At 35.4% G+C, this 13,752-nt stretch overlaps 2 protein-coding genes and 2 long non-coding RNA genes across 4 annotated transcripts; 2 read left to right on the top strand and 2 right to left on the bottom strand.

The window, feature by feature from the left end:
• Nucleotides 1–2,634: 2,634 nt before the first annotated feature.
• On the bottom strand, nt 2,635–3,453 carry LOC141705727 (uncharacterized). The gene is made up of 3 exons (XR_012568462.1): nt 3,193–3,453; nt 3,049–3,111; nt 2,635–2,786 (listed from the first exon to the last, which is right to left on the bottom strand). It is a non-coding gene; the product is annotated as an uncharacterized LOC141705727 (long non-coding RNA).
• Nucleotides 3,454–3,624: 171 nt separating this feature from the next.
• On the bottom strand, nt 3,625–4,989 carry LOC141705724 (uncharacterized). Its single transcript, XR_012568461.1, has 4 exons — nt 4,854–4,989; nt 4,354–4,696; nt 3,805–3,898; nt 3,625–3,723 (listed from the first exon to the last, which is right to left on the bottom strand). It is a non-coding gene; the product is annotated as an uncharacterized LOC141705724 (long non-coding RNA).
• Nucleotides 4,990–7,486: 2,497 nt separating this feature from the next.
• LOC141705726 (uncharacterized) lies at nt 7,487–10,160 on the top strand. The gene is made up of 3 exons (XM_074508615.1): nt 7,487–7,570; nt 7,807–7,909; nt 9,565–10,160. Exons 1-3 carry the CDS (start codon nt 7,487–7,489, stop codon nt 10,158–10,160), a joined length of 783 nt encoding a protein of 260 aa, XP_074364716.1.
• Nucleotides 10,161–11,105: 945 nt separating this feature from the next.
• LOC141705725 (uncharacterized) lies at nt 11,106–13,229 on the top strand. The gene is made up of 2 exons (XM_074508614.1): nt 11,106–11,711; nt 11,790–13,229. The coding sequence occupies exons 1-2, from the start codon at nt 11,106–11,108 to the stop codon at nt 13,227–13,229; spliced, it is 2,046 nt and encodes a 681-aa protein (XP_074364715.1).
• The last annotated feature ends 523 nt before the right edge of the window (nt 13,230–13,752 follow it).

The raw sequence follows: 13,752 nt of genomic DNA, 5'->3' as shown, positions 1-13,752 counted from the left end.
TATGTCCTAAGCACATGCCCAAACAGACTCCTAGGCTATTTCGAAAGCATCAATATATTCAGCTTCTATTACTGAATCATCAATGTTCTTGCTGTGAAATATTTCAGCTAACATCACTTATATTTAGACAAAACATAAACCAGACATAGAAACATAATCATCCTTGTCTGTCCAAAAAATTAGGCTCAGAAACTAGCATCAGTGTGACCCTTTACAACCAGTTCCCTATCTTTTCCATACATCAAAAATAAATCTCAGTCCTCTTTAAGTACTTAAGAATATTCTTAACAACTATCCAGTGACCCTCACTTGGATTAGACTGGTATCTGCTTGTCATGCTCAAAGCATATGAAATATGAAGATAGATACATATCATTGCACATATTATAGATCCAATTGCTGAAGCATATAGAACTTTCTCAAACGGCCCTTATCATCTAATGATTTAGGGGCAATTATCCTTTGAGATCACTATCCCATGAGACATCGAAATGTATCCTTTCTTTGTCTCCCGCATGCTAAAATGATGCAATACTTTATCAATGTATGTACTCTTCCTAGGTCGATTAATCTCATCAATCCATCTTTATAGATCTTGATCCCTACTATATATGTAGCATTGCCTAAATCTTTCATCGAGAAACTATTTTTCAACCAAGTCTTAAAAGCCTGTAGAGAATGTATGTCATTCCCTATTTGTTACATGTCATCTACATATAATACTAGGAATGTCACATGACTCCCAATAACCTTCTTGTAAACACATGGTTCATCTTCATTTTGAATAAAGCCAAACTCTTTGACTGTATATCAAAACGAATATTCCATCTCCTTGAGGCTTACTTCAATCTATAAATAGATAGAAGCAACTTACATACCATCTTAGCAAACTTTGGATGCCTATTCGTGCAAATATATTATGAAATTAACGAGAGGGAAATTGTCAAGCACTATTAGTCAGACTGGAACTTGGAATTACATAATTATCCTTATGGGGACATTAATAACACTAATACGATTCTATTATATCAGGGTGCCTATTATGGGGAGAGAAATTGTAGATATCATTTAGGTGAATGTAAACATCCACTTGAGTTGGCAAAGGCTTGTTTCCAACTCGTTAAATGCCGTCTTCTATGTTCTCTATTATGGGAAAGTAGGAAAATTTAGGGTCTAGAATTATGATTAAATGATTTATGATGTTAAAGGTTTTTAGTTGGGATACAATTTTTTTACTCGTGAGGCATATCTCTTGAGTTTGAGTTGAGGTCCGTTCCTCCATTTTTTTTATTTATAATGCATTCAATCCTTCTGTCACAAAAAAACTTTTACAAATAACTTGAGAATTTTGTACCTCTTTGTACATTAAGATAGAGTAAGTAATTATTTTATGTATGATTACCAACATTATTTTTTTTAAGATATACCTAATATTTCAAAAACAATTCAAATATTTTCATGTGATACCTTTCTCTGTCTGGTTTATATACATTTTTTTAATGTTCCCCAATTCTATACTTCCTCTATTTTTATATATTTGTCCTTTGACTTTTCTGCACACGTCTCAAATTATTTTTATCGGCTACTAAAAATAATTATTTTTAAAATTTTATTTTTCTAAATAAAAATACATGACTTACTAAATTCATAATTTTTTTTTGAAAGTAACTATTTTAATTACACAGTCAAACCAATTTAAACTAGTATCAACGTATGTTTTTATAATATTCCTATGAAGAATAATATTATGCTATTAAATTAATAATTAAATATCTAATTATATGTTTATTACAACTGCAATGTATCACACAATTTTGTGTTTTTATTTTTAGAACATTTGTATGATTTAGAATTCTATTTTTCTTCGATGGAATCATGGGATTAGCACTGTTGCATAATCTAGTATTCTATATTTTTTATAGTAGTTTTAATGTTAGCCCAACCTGAGGTAACTCGGGGAGGACAATGAAATTATGATCTTACTATATTAAAATATAACAGTTGCGGATTTGTCACGGCTTTGTAATATTTAAATTAATGAAAATTATTTTTTGTTTGTCAAAAAATATAAATATTGATCTTTTGATATATGTGTTAACTGGTTAGAGTTAACTCTGAAGAATAAAAATAGCACTACGCCATAAGTGGGCTATTGTAATGCCTAAATGGTGTTACAATAGGCCCCAAAAGCGTTACAATAGGTCTACTGTAACACCAGGGGGCGTTACGTATACGAGCATTACAATAGACACCCTAATGTAACACTTCACTGATCTATTGTAACAGAGGGGAAAACGTTACAATACGAACCTACTGTAACACTAACAGGCCCAAATGTATCACAAAATGAGTGATACAATATCTTGATCAAGATTGCATAAATGGGGTCCACGACTAATGGGGTATATTAATTTTATATATTATTATTTTTAAATCTTATTCTCAATGGCCTAGCTTTCGATTTCATTGCAATTTTATATATTTTTAAGAAAAGCAAGTAAAATTACTTGAACATAACTAAGAACAATGTAGCAAGTAAAATTATACATTCAGATGTTTTACATAAGTTTTCTATGATTTAAAGAAAACAAGAAGAAAAAGAAAAGCCTTGCTACGTCTATATTTTTTTGCTGCATTTGACTTCCTTTCCACCTATACAAATATCTTCCATCCAAGTTTTTTTTATGTTGCTTCTGTCCAGGGCTTCTTCCAGATCCATACTCTCTCTTGCTTTCAACATTTATTACAGCAGTGCTTCTGGTTCTGCTCGGTTTGTTCTAGAAAACCTGCTCAAAAAGAGAAACTTCTAATAAATCTCTAAATTAAAACATGTATAGGACTTTCTTTTTATCTCAACAGTATAAAAGAAGCCAAATTAGTGAACAATGGTATCTCATAGTCGAGCAGTACACACTTCACAATACAGCACAAACCAAACTTTCATTTGCTAAAGTTTGGCTCATACAAGTATCGGACTTTCAGCTCTACTCTGCTCATACAAGTATATATAGTAATACATGAGTAAGATCTTTTTAAAGTACTACTTACTCTATCGTAGTTGGTGTAGCTAGAAACAGCTGTCTCCGTTGCCAAACAGCCCATGTAGCACCCCTGAAAAGGTTCATAATTATCTAATGCATTGAACAAATAAACGAATGTGAGATAGAAATTATAACAAGAAGAGTAACGCACCTTGAAGGATACATTCATGCTCCAACCCCAGAAAGTAGATCATTGTCATCAATGCTAGGATATTCAAGCCTGGATTCCATACTATCAGGTTATCATCATTTTAAAAGGTATATTTAATTTTGAAAATGGGATACTCATTCCACTAAACGGACTGCTTTCTCTTCAATTTCTCCAAAGTTTCCAGCAAACCTATATTTATTATCTATTATGTACTCTGTCAACCCAACTCCTGACAAATGAGTCGGAGAGTGAGAGAATACAATCAAGCCTAGATGTTGCATAACCAAAAAAATAAATAAAATAATAATAATTGATTAAACATAACACTTCCATGACAAAAATACTAAACAGATGATCTTATATGCAGCATCTGTAGGTTTATCTTTTACATAATCAATACATTTATCCAAAAAAATAAAGATTTGCAAGTTTGTGTAGCAAGTATAAGCATATTTCGACCAAAAGTCAATACCAGATGTATATTTTAAAAGCCTGGATTCCTTTTTGGTTATTAAGTGCATCCAGAGGTCCCTGCATAGATGCAATATATTTGAAGAATGCTATATTTATATGTTCAGATTACGTAAACTATAACTGCGTAGCTTAACTAACCTGGGTAATCATTAAATATTGATATTGGTCAGTAACACGAGATTGTATGCTTGAGCAGGAGCATAATTATTGGGCAGAGGCCTGGAGTCGGACTCTGTAGGATCGACAATCAATCAGTTTAGACAACGATCAAATAGTACATTGTTGTATTATAAAATATTATCTAGTCTAAAAATACAGTGCTGCCTTGTAGGGAATGAAGATTCAGCATTTACCTATCCATTTCAAAGCATACATTCCAAGAATGTTGAACTCAAATGTATAGGGCGTGCAATTTTTCTATACAATAGTTGTATCATATAAATTAAATTCTCATATTATAATATCAACATGTAACATAGCAAGACCATAATTTTTAACCTCAAATTCTACAAAAATGTAATTAACACAACTCAAATTAGCTTAACTAATCATTTCCTTTGACTTAAAAGAGTAAGCAAAATCTTGAATAAACTCGATCACTCAATCTAATTAGCTTAATCAACCGTAGTAAACATTCATTTAACGCAGTAAAACAAAGCAAACACAGACCAATATTACAGAAATCACCTTCCTCATCATCAATATCAGGCAAAGGAAAATCCAACCAAGTCTCGGGATGCATAACAACATCTCTAATAAATCCACCACTCTATCTATAACACCGACAACTCCAAACTCATAATAATCCCTCTTCTCCTCACCATCCATTTGATTTAAATTCCTTTAATAAAAAGACAAAAAAATGTCTCCTTCCTTTCATTTTGAATAGAAATAGATGGTTTGAAAGCAGTATAACAAGAATTAATACCACTCAACGGAGGATGGGTTTCAACGACGAACAAGGCTTCTAGAGACTATCCACCTTCAATGCTTCCACAATCACACTGCAAAATCAAAGATCTGAAAAAGCCTTGCAAATAAAAATAAAGAGCGATTAGTTGAAGTTTAAGTAAATAAAAGCCCTAATTGAACTCAAAATTGAAGAAACCCCTAATTTAAACTCAAAATCAAATCCCTTATTTCAAAAACAAGCCCAACTAATTAATTAATTGACCTCTTTAACATACAATAAGGTTGTAGAGACGGTGCAGTGAGGTTGCAGAGAGGCGGAGTGCGGTGGTCGGTGGAGAGAGAGAGAGAGAGAGAGAGAGAGAGATGGGAGAGTCGGATTAGAGAGTATGTTTGTCTAAGGTGAGCTTTGTGAGTATAATAATTCATTTTGGGGGGAAAGATGGCCGCCAATAATTCATCTACCAATTCATATTTCATTTTTTTATTTTTTATATTTTACTTTCTAATTTTAATTATTAAATATTATATATTTTAAATAAAAACAAATAAAGAATCTTTTACATTTATGTGTAATTTATTTTTATAAATTTTATTATACTAATATATTACTTTTTCATTCACTAATAAACCAGAATATAATTTTAATACTAATTTATGATATTTTTTATTTTAATATTTTTATAAATTAAAAAAGTAACTATTGTAACACCAAGTGCTGGTGTTACATGTTGTGCAACACCGACATTTTTTTGTAACACTAGTTTTATATCTATTGTAACACTAATTAAACAGTGTTACAATAGGACACAAATTTATTAGCTAATGTAACGCTCCTTGTAACACTTGTATTACAGTAGCCCACTTACGGCGTAGTGTAAGAAAAAGAAAATAATATTAATCAAAAAGTACTTGAAACGTCATGTGAATGAAATCATCATTCAAAACATAGATAACAAAATGACTACACTCAAATATGAACTTAATTACGGTTCAGATAAGGATAACTTTTTTTCAGAGCATAGATCATTATTATTAATATATGATAATATGTTGGGATCAAGAAGACATTTTAGTCGAAGACTGGCAGAACACTATTACAAATAAGACAATAAACATCCGGTTTAATAAAAATATGAATACAAATATTGAATGTGATAAAAAATGATAAACAAACCTGATTACAATTAATATATAAAAAAATTACCTGACAAATTGATGAACATATTTTATAAACAAATACCATTCATCGCTAATTATATACATAAAATGGCTGTAACGAATGAGATTTTCATGAATTATATTATGTGAATAAAATATAAATAATATGGATTATGTCCAACTTATGTGAATTAGAGAAGGAATATTTAAAAATATGTTGTTTCAGTTTCATGAGTTAGTACAAAACTTAAAGATATGAAATGTGATTCAACAATCGAGTTGAAGTGTCAGTCGGGCCGTCAGTTAGGACGCGACCCATAAATGTTGATTCAATGAAAAATGGAATTGATAATATGATTGAGAAAAGAATTAAGTTGAGTATGTTACAAATAGGTGATGTAAAAGAGTTTTATGTGTCCATATGATTATTTGATTAGGAGGGTGTGAAGCTGTATTATTATTTGAATTATAATTAAAGTTTAGTTGAGAAAATTTGCTGATATGAGATTTGATTGATTGAGATACGTGAATATATGTTATTTGACCTCTAAATATTTTTCTAAAATCATCAGAGTACGTTTAAAGTATAAAATTTATTTTATTATCTATGGAATAGTCCTAAAGACTTTTTAAAAATAAAGGTTGGAATTATTTTAAGGTTTTGATATTTTAAAATGATTTTTAAAAGGATTGTTTCCATTTTGTGCGTTAACTTGCAAAATTCGCAGAAAATAAACCGTCTGCTCGAAAATTATTTTAAAAATATGATTGGAAAGCTAATTTCGTGATCTCTATTTTAAAAACAGGTTTCAGATTTATTTCACTTTTATTTCGGATTCTAATATTTATTTCATCCGTTTTCAGCATTTAGCATTAAAAGGAAAATCAGAAATTTGGAAATGGCAAAGGACATAAATGCCCCTGCCAATCCTCAACACATATACTCCCTCCTCATTTCTTTTCTCTGCTGTAGTCTCTCTCTCTCGAACTCTCTTCTTCTCTCTCTCTCTCTCGGTATTGTCTCTCTCTCTCTCTCTCTCTCTCTTCCTGGTAGTTTCGATTTTTCGTCCAATTTCGGTTTTGAGGCCGGATTCTTACTCCCAATTGATTCTTATACCCTATGTGTGTGTTGCATGTATGTATCCTTGCGTGTCTTGCTCAAATTCTTTGAAACCCACTTCGAGTTTTGATTTTAAATTAGAGTTTAATACTCAAATCCTGATAACAATTATGAATTTTGTTTGTTGGTGTTATTTACTCGACCAACCCGTGATTGGAGACCCATGAATGGGTCGGCGGGGACGATGATGCGTTCCTGAGTATGAAATAAACTTATATTTACTCGTTTTATGGTAAAATTCGAATTGCATGTGTGTTTTAAATTTTCAGATTTGTTTAAGTTGAGTTTCATGAACTTGGGATCGAATTTTTGGTATATATATTCGTGTATATAATTGTATATGTTTGTGGTAGTAATAAATTGAGTTGCATGTCGGAATTGCAAGATTTTAGATTTTTATTCGAGTATGAATTGATGTTTTTAGATTTGGTGTGAGAAATAATCGTTATTAGTATTTTTCCGTTCGATTGTAATTAATTGTTGGATTTTAGAGATATTGGTTAATGTTGATAAATGAGTTAATTACGGAGATGTTAATAAATTATGGGGTTACTAATTGATTTGATTGTATATTTACGAATGGGTCAAGCCAAAATTTCGGCAGGATCATAAATAGTATATAAGTATAATATGAGATTAAGTGGGAGACAATTGGCTTTTGTGTATGGTTATGAGTTGAAGCGTTCAGATATATATGATAACTTGAAATGTGTTGTGAGTCGGTATAAGATAAATAAAGGTTTAAGTATAAGTAACAAATGTGATTATGTGTATATATGACAAAGATAAATAAAGGTATAAGTCTATGTAAGTAACGAATGTGATTATGTGTATATATGACAATGTGATTATAAAGTGAATGCATATTCTAATAATTTTGTTAATTAACGCGAAAGGGTAGAAAGTTTAGACGTTCATGGGAACGTCATTTTATTATGATCCATAATTAGGTTTTGTTGTTGATTGTAAATTTGGAAAACAAGGAAGAGCGAAGTAGAAAAGGAAATACAATTCTAAGTGGCAGTAATCTGATTCAGATAAAAAGGGAAAGAGGTAAGTAACTCTGCACCTCTTATAATGATAAAGATTGTGATTTTGATAAAGAAGGATGGTTTAAATGGCAATGTGATCCCCGTTAATGTTACACCTTTGTTTAACCTGATATCTTCTGAAAACTTATAACCTCTTATTGTAACCAAAGACGTAACCCATTGATAACACTTGCATTTTCGTTGAAAACCTTATCTTGTTGATACTTACTTTTCACTGATAACCTTGCATTAATAGCATTAATAGTGTTTGTGTTTGATTGATACCCTTAAGTTGATAACCCTTACTTGATTGTACCTTGTGTTGTTAATGCCTAAGTTAAACTTTTTATCAAACGGAGGAATAAATGCCCCCAAATTATCGATAATCTTTTGTTGTGAAAAGTAAGCACTTGTGATATTCACCGCCGTCTCAGTTTCGATGCAAGAAATCCAGATCTGCCAAAAAGACCATATAAATCCTTTTCAGCGGAACCAACACCAATAGACACAAATATTTTAAACAAAATATACTCACACCCAAAAAGATTTGGGACAACATTGATAAGGTATAAGAAAGATCTCACCCAAAAAGGATTAGATCACACCCATAAAAGATATTTATTCGAAATTTTGAAAAAACAATAAAATTAAAGAGAAGATGAAATAGTGAAAATAATTAAACGAGGAAAGGGAATTGCAAATATGCGAAATGGAGAAGAGAATGGGTAATTAAAATCTTAGATCTGAAAATGGAGGTCGACTCTCATTGGAAAGAGCAGCAGGATAGAGAGAAGATGGGGTTGTGTAGTAGAAATTTAACTCTTTTAACATTTTAAACTACAAAAATGAAAAATGACGTACTCATTGGCTCATAAATAATATACACATTGGCTAATATCAAGATTGATGATCATATTAGAATCACAAGTTTATTCAATCAGTACTACCTTCACCTTCATCTATTATATAGAAATCAATCAAACTTTAATTGTAAAGTAAATCAGGGATACAAAAGCTTTACATCTTTCCCAAAATAATTCAATTATTAATCATATAACAAGATTTTGGGTCCGGCATTATAAACCAAACTTGGGCTGCTAATCTTACTATAATTACAAGAGCTACAATTTTAATATAAGATTAATCGCCTTATACTAGAATTATGAGAGTTTCAACAAAACCTTTTAGTGTCAGAGTCCTGAACTTTAACAAAAGCTTATGAAATTGATGAACAAAATAATTATCAGCACAATTTGAAGGGATCAAATTGATGAACTTTAGTGGAGTCAAATTTGAATTTTTCCCTTTTTCCATAAAAAAATTACTATATAAACTATGAGTGGGGTTCAATTGCACCGGGTTGTGATACAAACCTCCGCTACGCTTTGTTTACAAGATTTGAACCCTTAAATTTACAGGATTGAACCCTTTACATTTACTGGGGTGGGGGTTCGACATTTACGGAGAAACCTTTGAGCTTTCTCTGCTGTGCTAAATTGCTAATCAGAAACTGTTGGACCAAGACAAGGCGGCCCAAAGGAATTATAGTTAGAATAGTTGTAATACATTATGTAAAGCCCAAGAAGGCCCAATTTGTAAGGAAAAAGCCCATTTGGGACTTAGTATAAATAAAAGACAACTGGCTGGCAAATTTTGACTTCCCAACTCTGCATGCAGAACCTGATTTGCTGTTATGGAACGGTATTGATGCTAGGAAAACTAAAACTTGGCAGATATGGGATGTTATTCGCTTTAGAGCAGAGAAGGTTAGTTGGTCTCAGGGCATTTGGCATAGACTTCGAGTTAACAGGTATGCGCATCTTCAGTGGATTGCTTGCCATGGAAGACTCCATACCTTATCTAGACTTCACCGATTTGGTTTAGCAGATACTCAGCAATGTTTCCTGTGTATATGTGGCCGAGAAACTGAATCTCACATCTTCCTGCATTGCACTTACAGTAATTGGATATTTCGACATCTCTTGCTTCCTTTTGGTATAGACATTCTTGGGGATTCCTGGAACAGCTTTATCAGCTTTATTATTCAGCTTAGGGATACTTCTAAGAGCATCTTGGTCCTTTGTATTGTTCAAATATTTTGTTACCACATTTGGCGTGAGCGTAATGCAAGAGCTCATGGAATGGGGCTATTTGGTCCTAGGAAGCTGATGGAAGGCATTAAGAAGGATTTTGTTGCAAGGCTTGACGGTTCGGACTGGTTCTCTAATGTTTTAGTTAGCAGACCTGATTTTATTCACTACTCTAGATTGTAGTAGGATTGTTTTTTGTTTTCTTTGCTTTCTATCCCCAATCTTTTTCTGAGATTGGCTATAGACAGCTCCCTCTCTATGGTCTGTCATAGAGCATAGGGTAGATCCCTGTTGTTTCTTGGTTATTTGTTGATATATACTTAATTTAACAAAAAAAAAAAAAGAAGACAACAATCCCATTTGAAGGGGTTGGCTCATTAAGCAAAGAAGATCACCTCCTAAAAACTATAGTCTAATAATAATAATATTATTAGAACATCATTTGGCGCTAGAAGGAACTTTGTTTTAACAAGATCCAACCAGAAGATGATTGTAGAAGAGCTTGATCCGGGAACCGTCGGACCGACTCAGGTAAAGGAGTTGACGGCAGAAGTTGCCGCCGACCCCTCGACCCGCGGCGATCGCGAGCTTCCTAAACAACCGGCATTAAAGCCGAAGTGTTTGTTCCCTCCACCTGAGGCTCCTCCAGAAGATCAATTTCTGGGCTTGAAGGACTCAATCCAAAGGGACAGAAAAAGAAAAACTGTGTTGGATCAGCGTTTTAGAGTTCAAACATCTAAAGGAAAGAAAGTCCTCTCGAGCGACATGCGATTGTATTTGGAAAAGAAAGAAAGGCTAAAAGCCCAAAACCAATAAAATCCAGAAGACTCACTTGATTCAGATGAAGAACTCGAGTTTCTAGAACACGAAGCTCAGAGATTGCAGGCTAAACTTGAGCGAAAACGCGAGATTCACCGTCTCCGTCGAGAGCTCCAGCAAACCACAGTTCAAAATGAAGGACAAGATGATGAATTTTATGACGAGGACGATGCTGAGTACGAATATGAACCGTCGGCAGAGTCGACAAATTCGCAACCACGCGAACGTCGACAGAGGACAGTGTCATCTGCCGATGTCTCGCGTCAGACATAATCCACAGAATCTATATCTCACGAGGAGTTCGCTAAAATGCAGGAGGAAATCGCCCAGATGCGTACCTTGATGAGAAATCAAGCAGGGTTTCAAACCGTTTCTGAGAGCCCCCTATCATTAGTGCTTGAGAAGGCGCGCATCGACAGGACGTTGAAGATGCCTGCTCTCGATCATTTCGACGGATCCTCGGACCCGTTAGCATTTCTAAACACATTTGATGGTCGCATGGCTTTCTTCGGCCACTCGGAGATCGCTAGGTGTCAGTTCTTCTCCACTTGCCTCCAAGGCACGGCTCTCCGATGGTACAACAACTTGCCACCTCGGTCAATCGACTCGTGGACAACTCTAAAAAGCAAGTTTCAGGCCCGATTTTCCAGCAACTACAAAGGAATCAAAGTTACAGCATCCTTGATGACAATGCACCAACGCTTTGGCGAAAGTCTCAGAAGTTTCCTAACCCGGTTCAGAGAAGAGATAGCAGAAATTCCAGACTTAATAGAACAGATGGCTGTCAATTTCCTGACAGCCGACATCGATAAGTCTAGGCATGGCCTTCTTTTAGAAGAGATCTTTGAAAAAAGGCCGAAAACCTTACAGGCCGCGTTCCAGATTATAGAACATCGCATGATGCTTCAAGAAGCGGTAAGCTGTATACAATCTCCACGGAGGTCATCAAAATATGAACGACGCTGAAGCTACAGCTCACGATCCCCCGCGAAGGAAAGGCACCGAGAGCGCCGTAGGTCTCCCCCGCCACGCACTTCGGACCTTCCCCCGAGGGATAGAAGGGAAAGAGATTGGCAATCCCATAATCGATCTGAAAAAGAGTTCACTAAACTCAACATCAAAAAAACGACAATTTTGGCGGTGTTAAAAACAGAACCGGATTATCGCCCTCCAAGACCCATGAAACCAAGAAGACCCCCAAGCTCCAGATATTGTGAATATCATGAAGACACTGGCCATACAACGGAGCAATGTTTTCAGCTTAGCAACCTCATCGAAGGAAAAATTTATCGAGGACAACTAGTCCAATATGTGCAGCACGATGATGAACCCAGACGTCACCATCGAGGCGAAGACGATCGTGTAATCGACGTTATTTTTGGTGGTGTAGCCTCCAGAGGTCTCTCCCACAACTCTCGCAAGATTTATGCTCGAGAAGTCTTTAATGTCAATCCCTCGGCAGCTAAACGCCCTCGAGCGAATCCCTCCCCAGTCATCTCTTTCTCTGATGATGATTATCGTCCCGGTCTCATCGAAGGCCATCAAGATGCTCTCGTCATCACAACACGTGTGGGAAACAACACGGTTAAGAAAATGTTGGTCGATAATGGTAGCTCTGTCGACGTGTTATATCATCACGCTTTTTCCCGAATGGACATAGGAGATCGAAGACTCGAGAACTCCCGAACCCCGTTATACGGGTTTACAAGCAATGAGGTTCACGTGGTAGGAACCATCGACATGCCAGTACTTTTCGGTTCCCCACCCTGTCAGATTTGGAAAATGGTCAAATTCCATGTGATTAGTGCTTCCTCAAGCTTCAACGCCATTTTGGGACGAACAACGATCACCGCACTCCGAGCTATAACATCTATCTCCCACTTAAAAATGAAATTTCCCACAGATTTCAGCGTGGGAGAAATGATTGGTGATCAGGTAACAGCAAGACAATGCTACCTAACCACAGTTTCTCCAAGAAAAAAGACAGAAGAAGAGTTAGAAGTCAATCAGGTACTTGACATCGGCCCAAGAGAATTGATCGACACACCCACAAGCAATTCATGCTCCCCTCTCGAGGAAATAGAAGATATAGAAGTATTTGAAGGAAACCCCGATAAAACAACAAGAATTGGCAAGAATCTCTCATCGGATCTCAAAAAAGAAATCACGAACCTCATCCGGGAATTCTCCGATATTTTTGCTTGGGCCCCAATGGACATGCCTGGCATCCCAGAGACCATTGCTCGACATTCGCTGCACATCAGTAGGGACACCAGGCATGTGCGACAGAAACAACGCATATTCTCGGCCGAGAAAAGAGCAGCCATCGACCAAGAGGTCGACAGACTCCTCGACGCCGGCTTCATCGAGCCCGTGCAATTCCCCACATGGATATCAAACGTGGTTCTGGTTAAGAAGAGCAATGGGAAGTGAAGAATGTGCATTGATTATTCAGATGTGAATAGGGCATGCCCCAAAGATTTTTACCCTTTGCCCAACATCGACCAACTCATCGACGCCACAGCGGGAAATGAACTCCTGTCCTTTATGGACGCCTTTTTGGGATATAATCAAATTAAAATGGATTCCCATGACTGGCAACAAACCGCTTTCATCACTCACAGGGGGGTCTTTGGTTACAAAGTAATGTCCTTCGGGTTAATCAACGCGGGCGCTACTTTTTAGCAGACGATGGATAGAATATTCTCCTCGCAGATAGGAAAAAACATGCTAATATACGTCGATGACATGATCACAAAGTCAAAAGTTGCCTTCGACCATGTGACAGACCTTCGAGAAACGTTCACCAACGTAAGGGCAAATAACATGCGACTGAACCCTACAAAGTGTTCATTCGGCCTTACTGCAGGTAAATTTTTGGGGTTCCTGATTACCCAGAAAGGCATCGAGGCCGATCCAGCTCAGACAAAAGCTATTCTAGAAATGAGCAAACCAA

This window comes from Apium graveolens, unplaced genomic scaffold (assembly GCF_009905375.1).
Source record: "Apium graveolens cultivar Ventura unplaced genomic scaffold, ASM990537v1 ctg935, whole genome shotgun sequence".
Taxonomy (NCBI): domain Eukaryota; kingdom Viridiplantae; phylum Streptophyta; class Magnoliopsida; order Apiales; family Apiaceae; genus Apium; species Apium graveolens.
Note: the sequence above shows the minus strand (reverse complement) of the source record. Positions and strands in the feature narration are given on the sequence as shown.

Excerpts from the sequence above, each read along its gene's own strand:
- LOC141705726 (XM_074508615.1), top strand. The coding sequence starts at position 7,487 with ATGAGATTAAGTGGGAGACAATTGGCTTTTGTGTATGGTTATGAGTTG. Across the intron at positions 7,571-7,806 it reads ATGATAACTTGAAATGTGTT|GTTTTGTTGTTGATTGTAAA; the intron begins GTGAGTCGGTAT and ends ATCCATAATTAG. Across the intron at positions 7,910-9,564 it reads TCAGATAAAAAGGGAAAGAG|AACCTGATTTGCTGTTATGG; the intron begins GTAAGTAACTCT and ends CTCTGCATGCAG.
- LOC141705725 (XM_074508614.1), top strand. The coding sequence starts at position 11,106 with ATGCAGGAGGAAATCGCCCAGATGCGTACCTTGATGAGAAATCAAGCA. Across the intron at positions 11,712-11,789 it reads GCATGATGCTTCAAGAAGCG|GAAAGGCACCGAGAGCGCCG; the intron begins GTAAGCTGTATA and ends TCCCCCGCGAAG.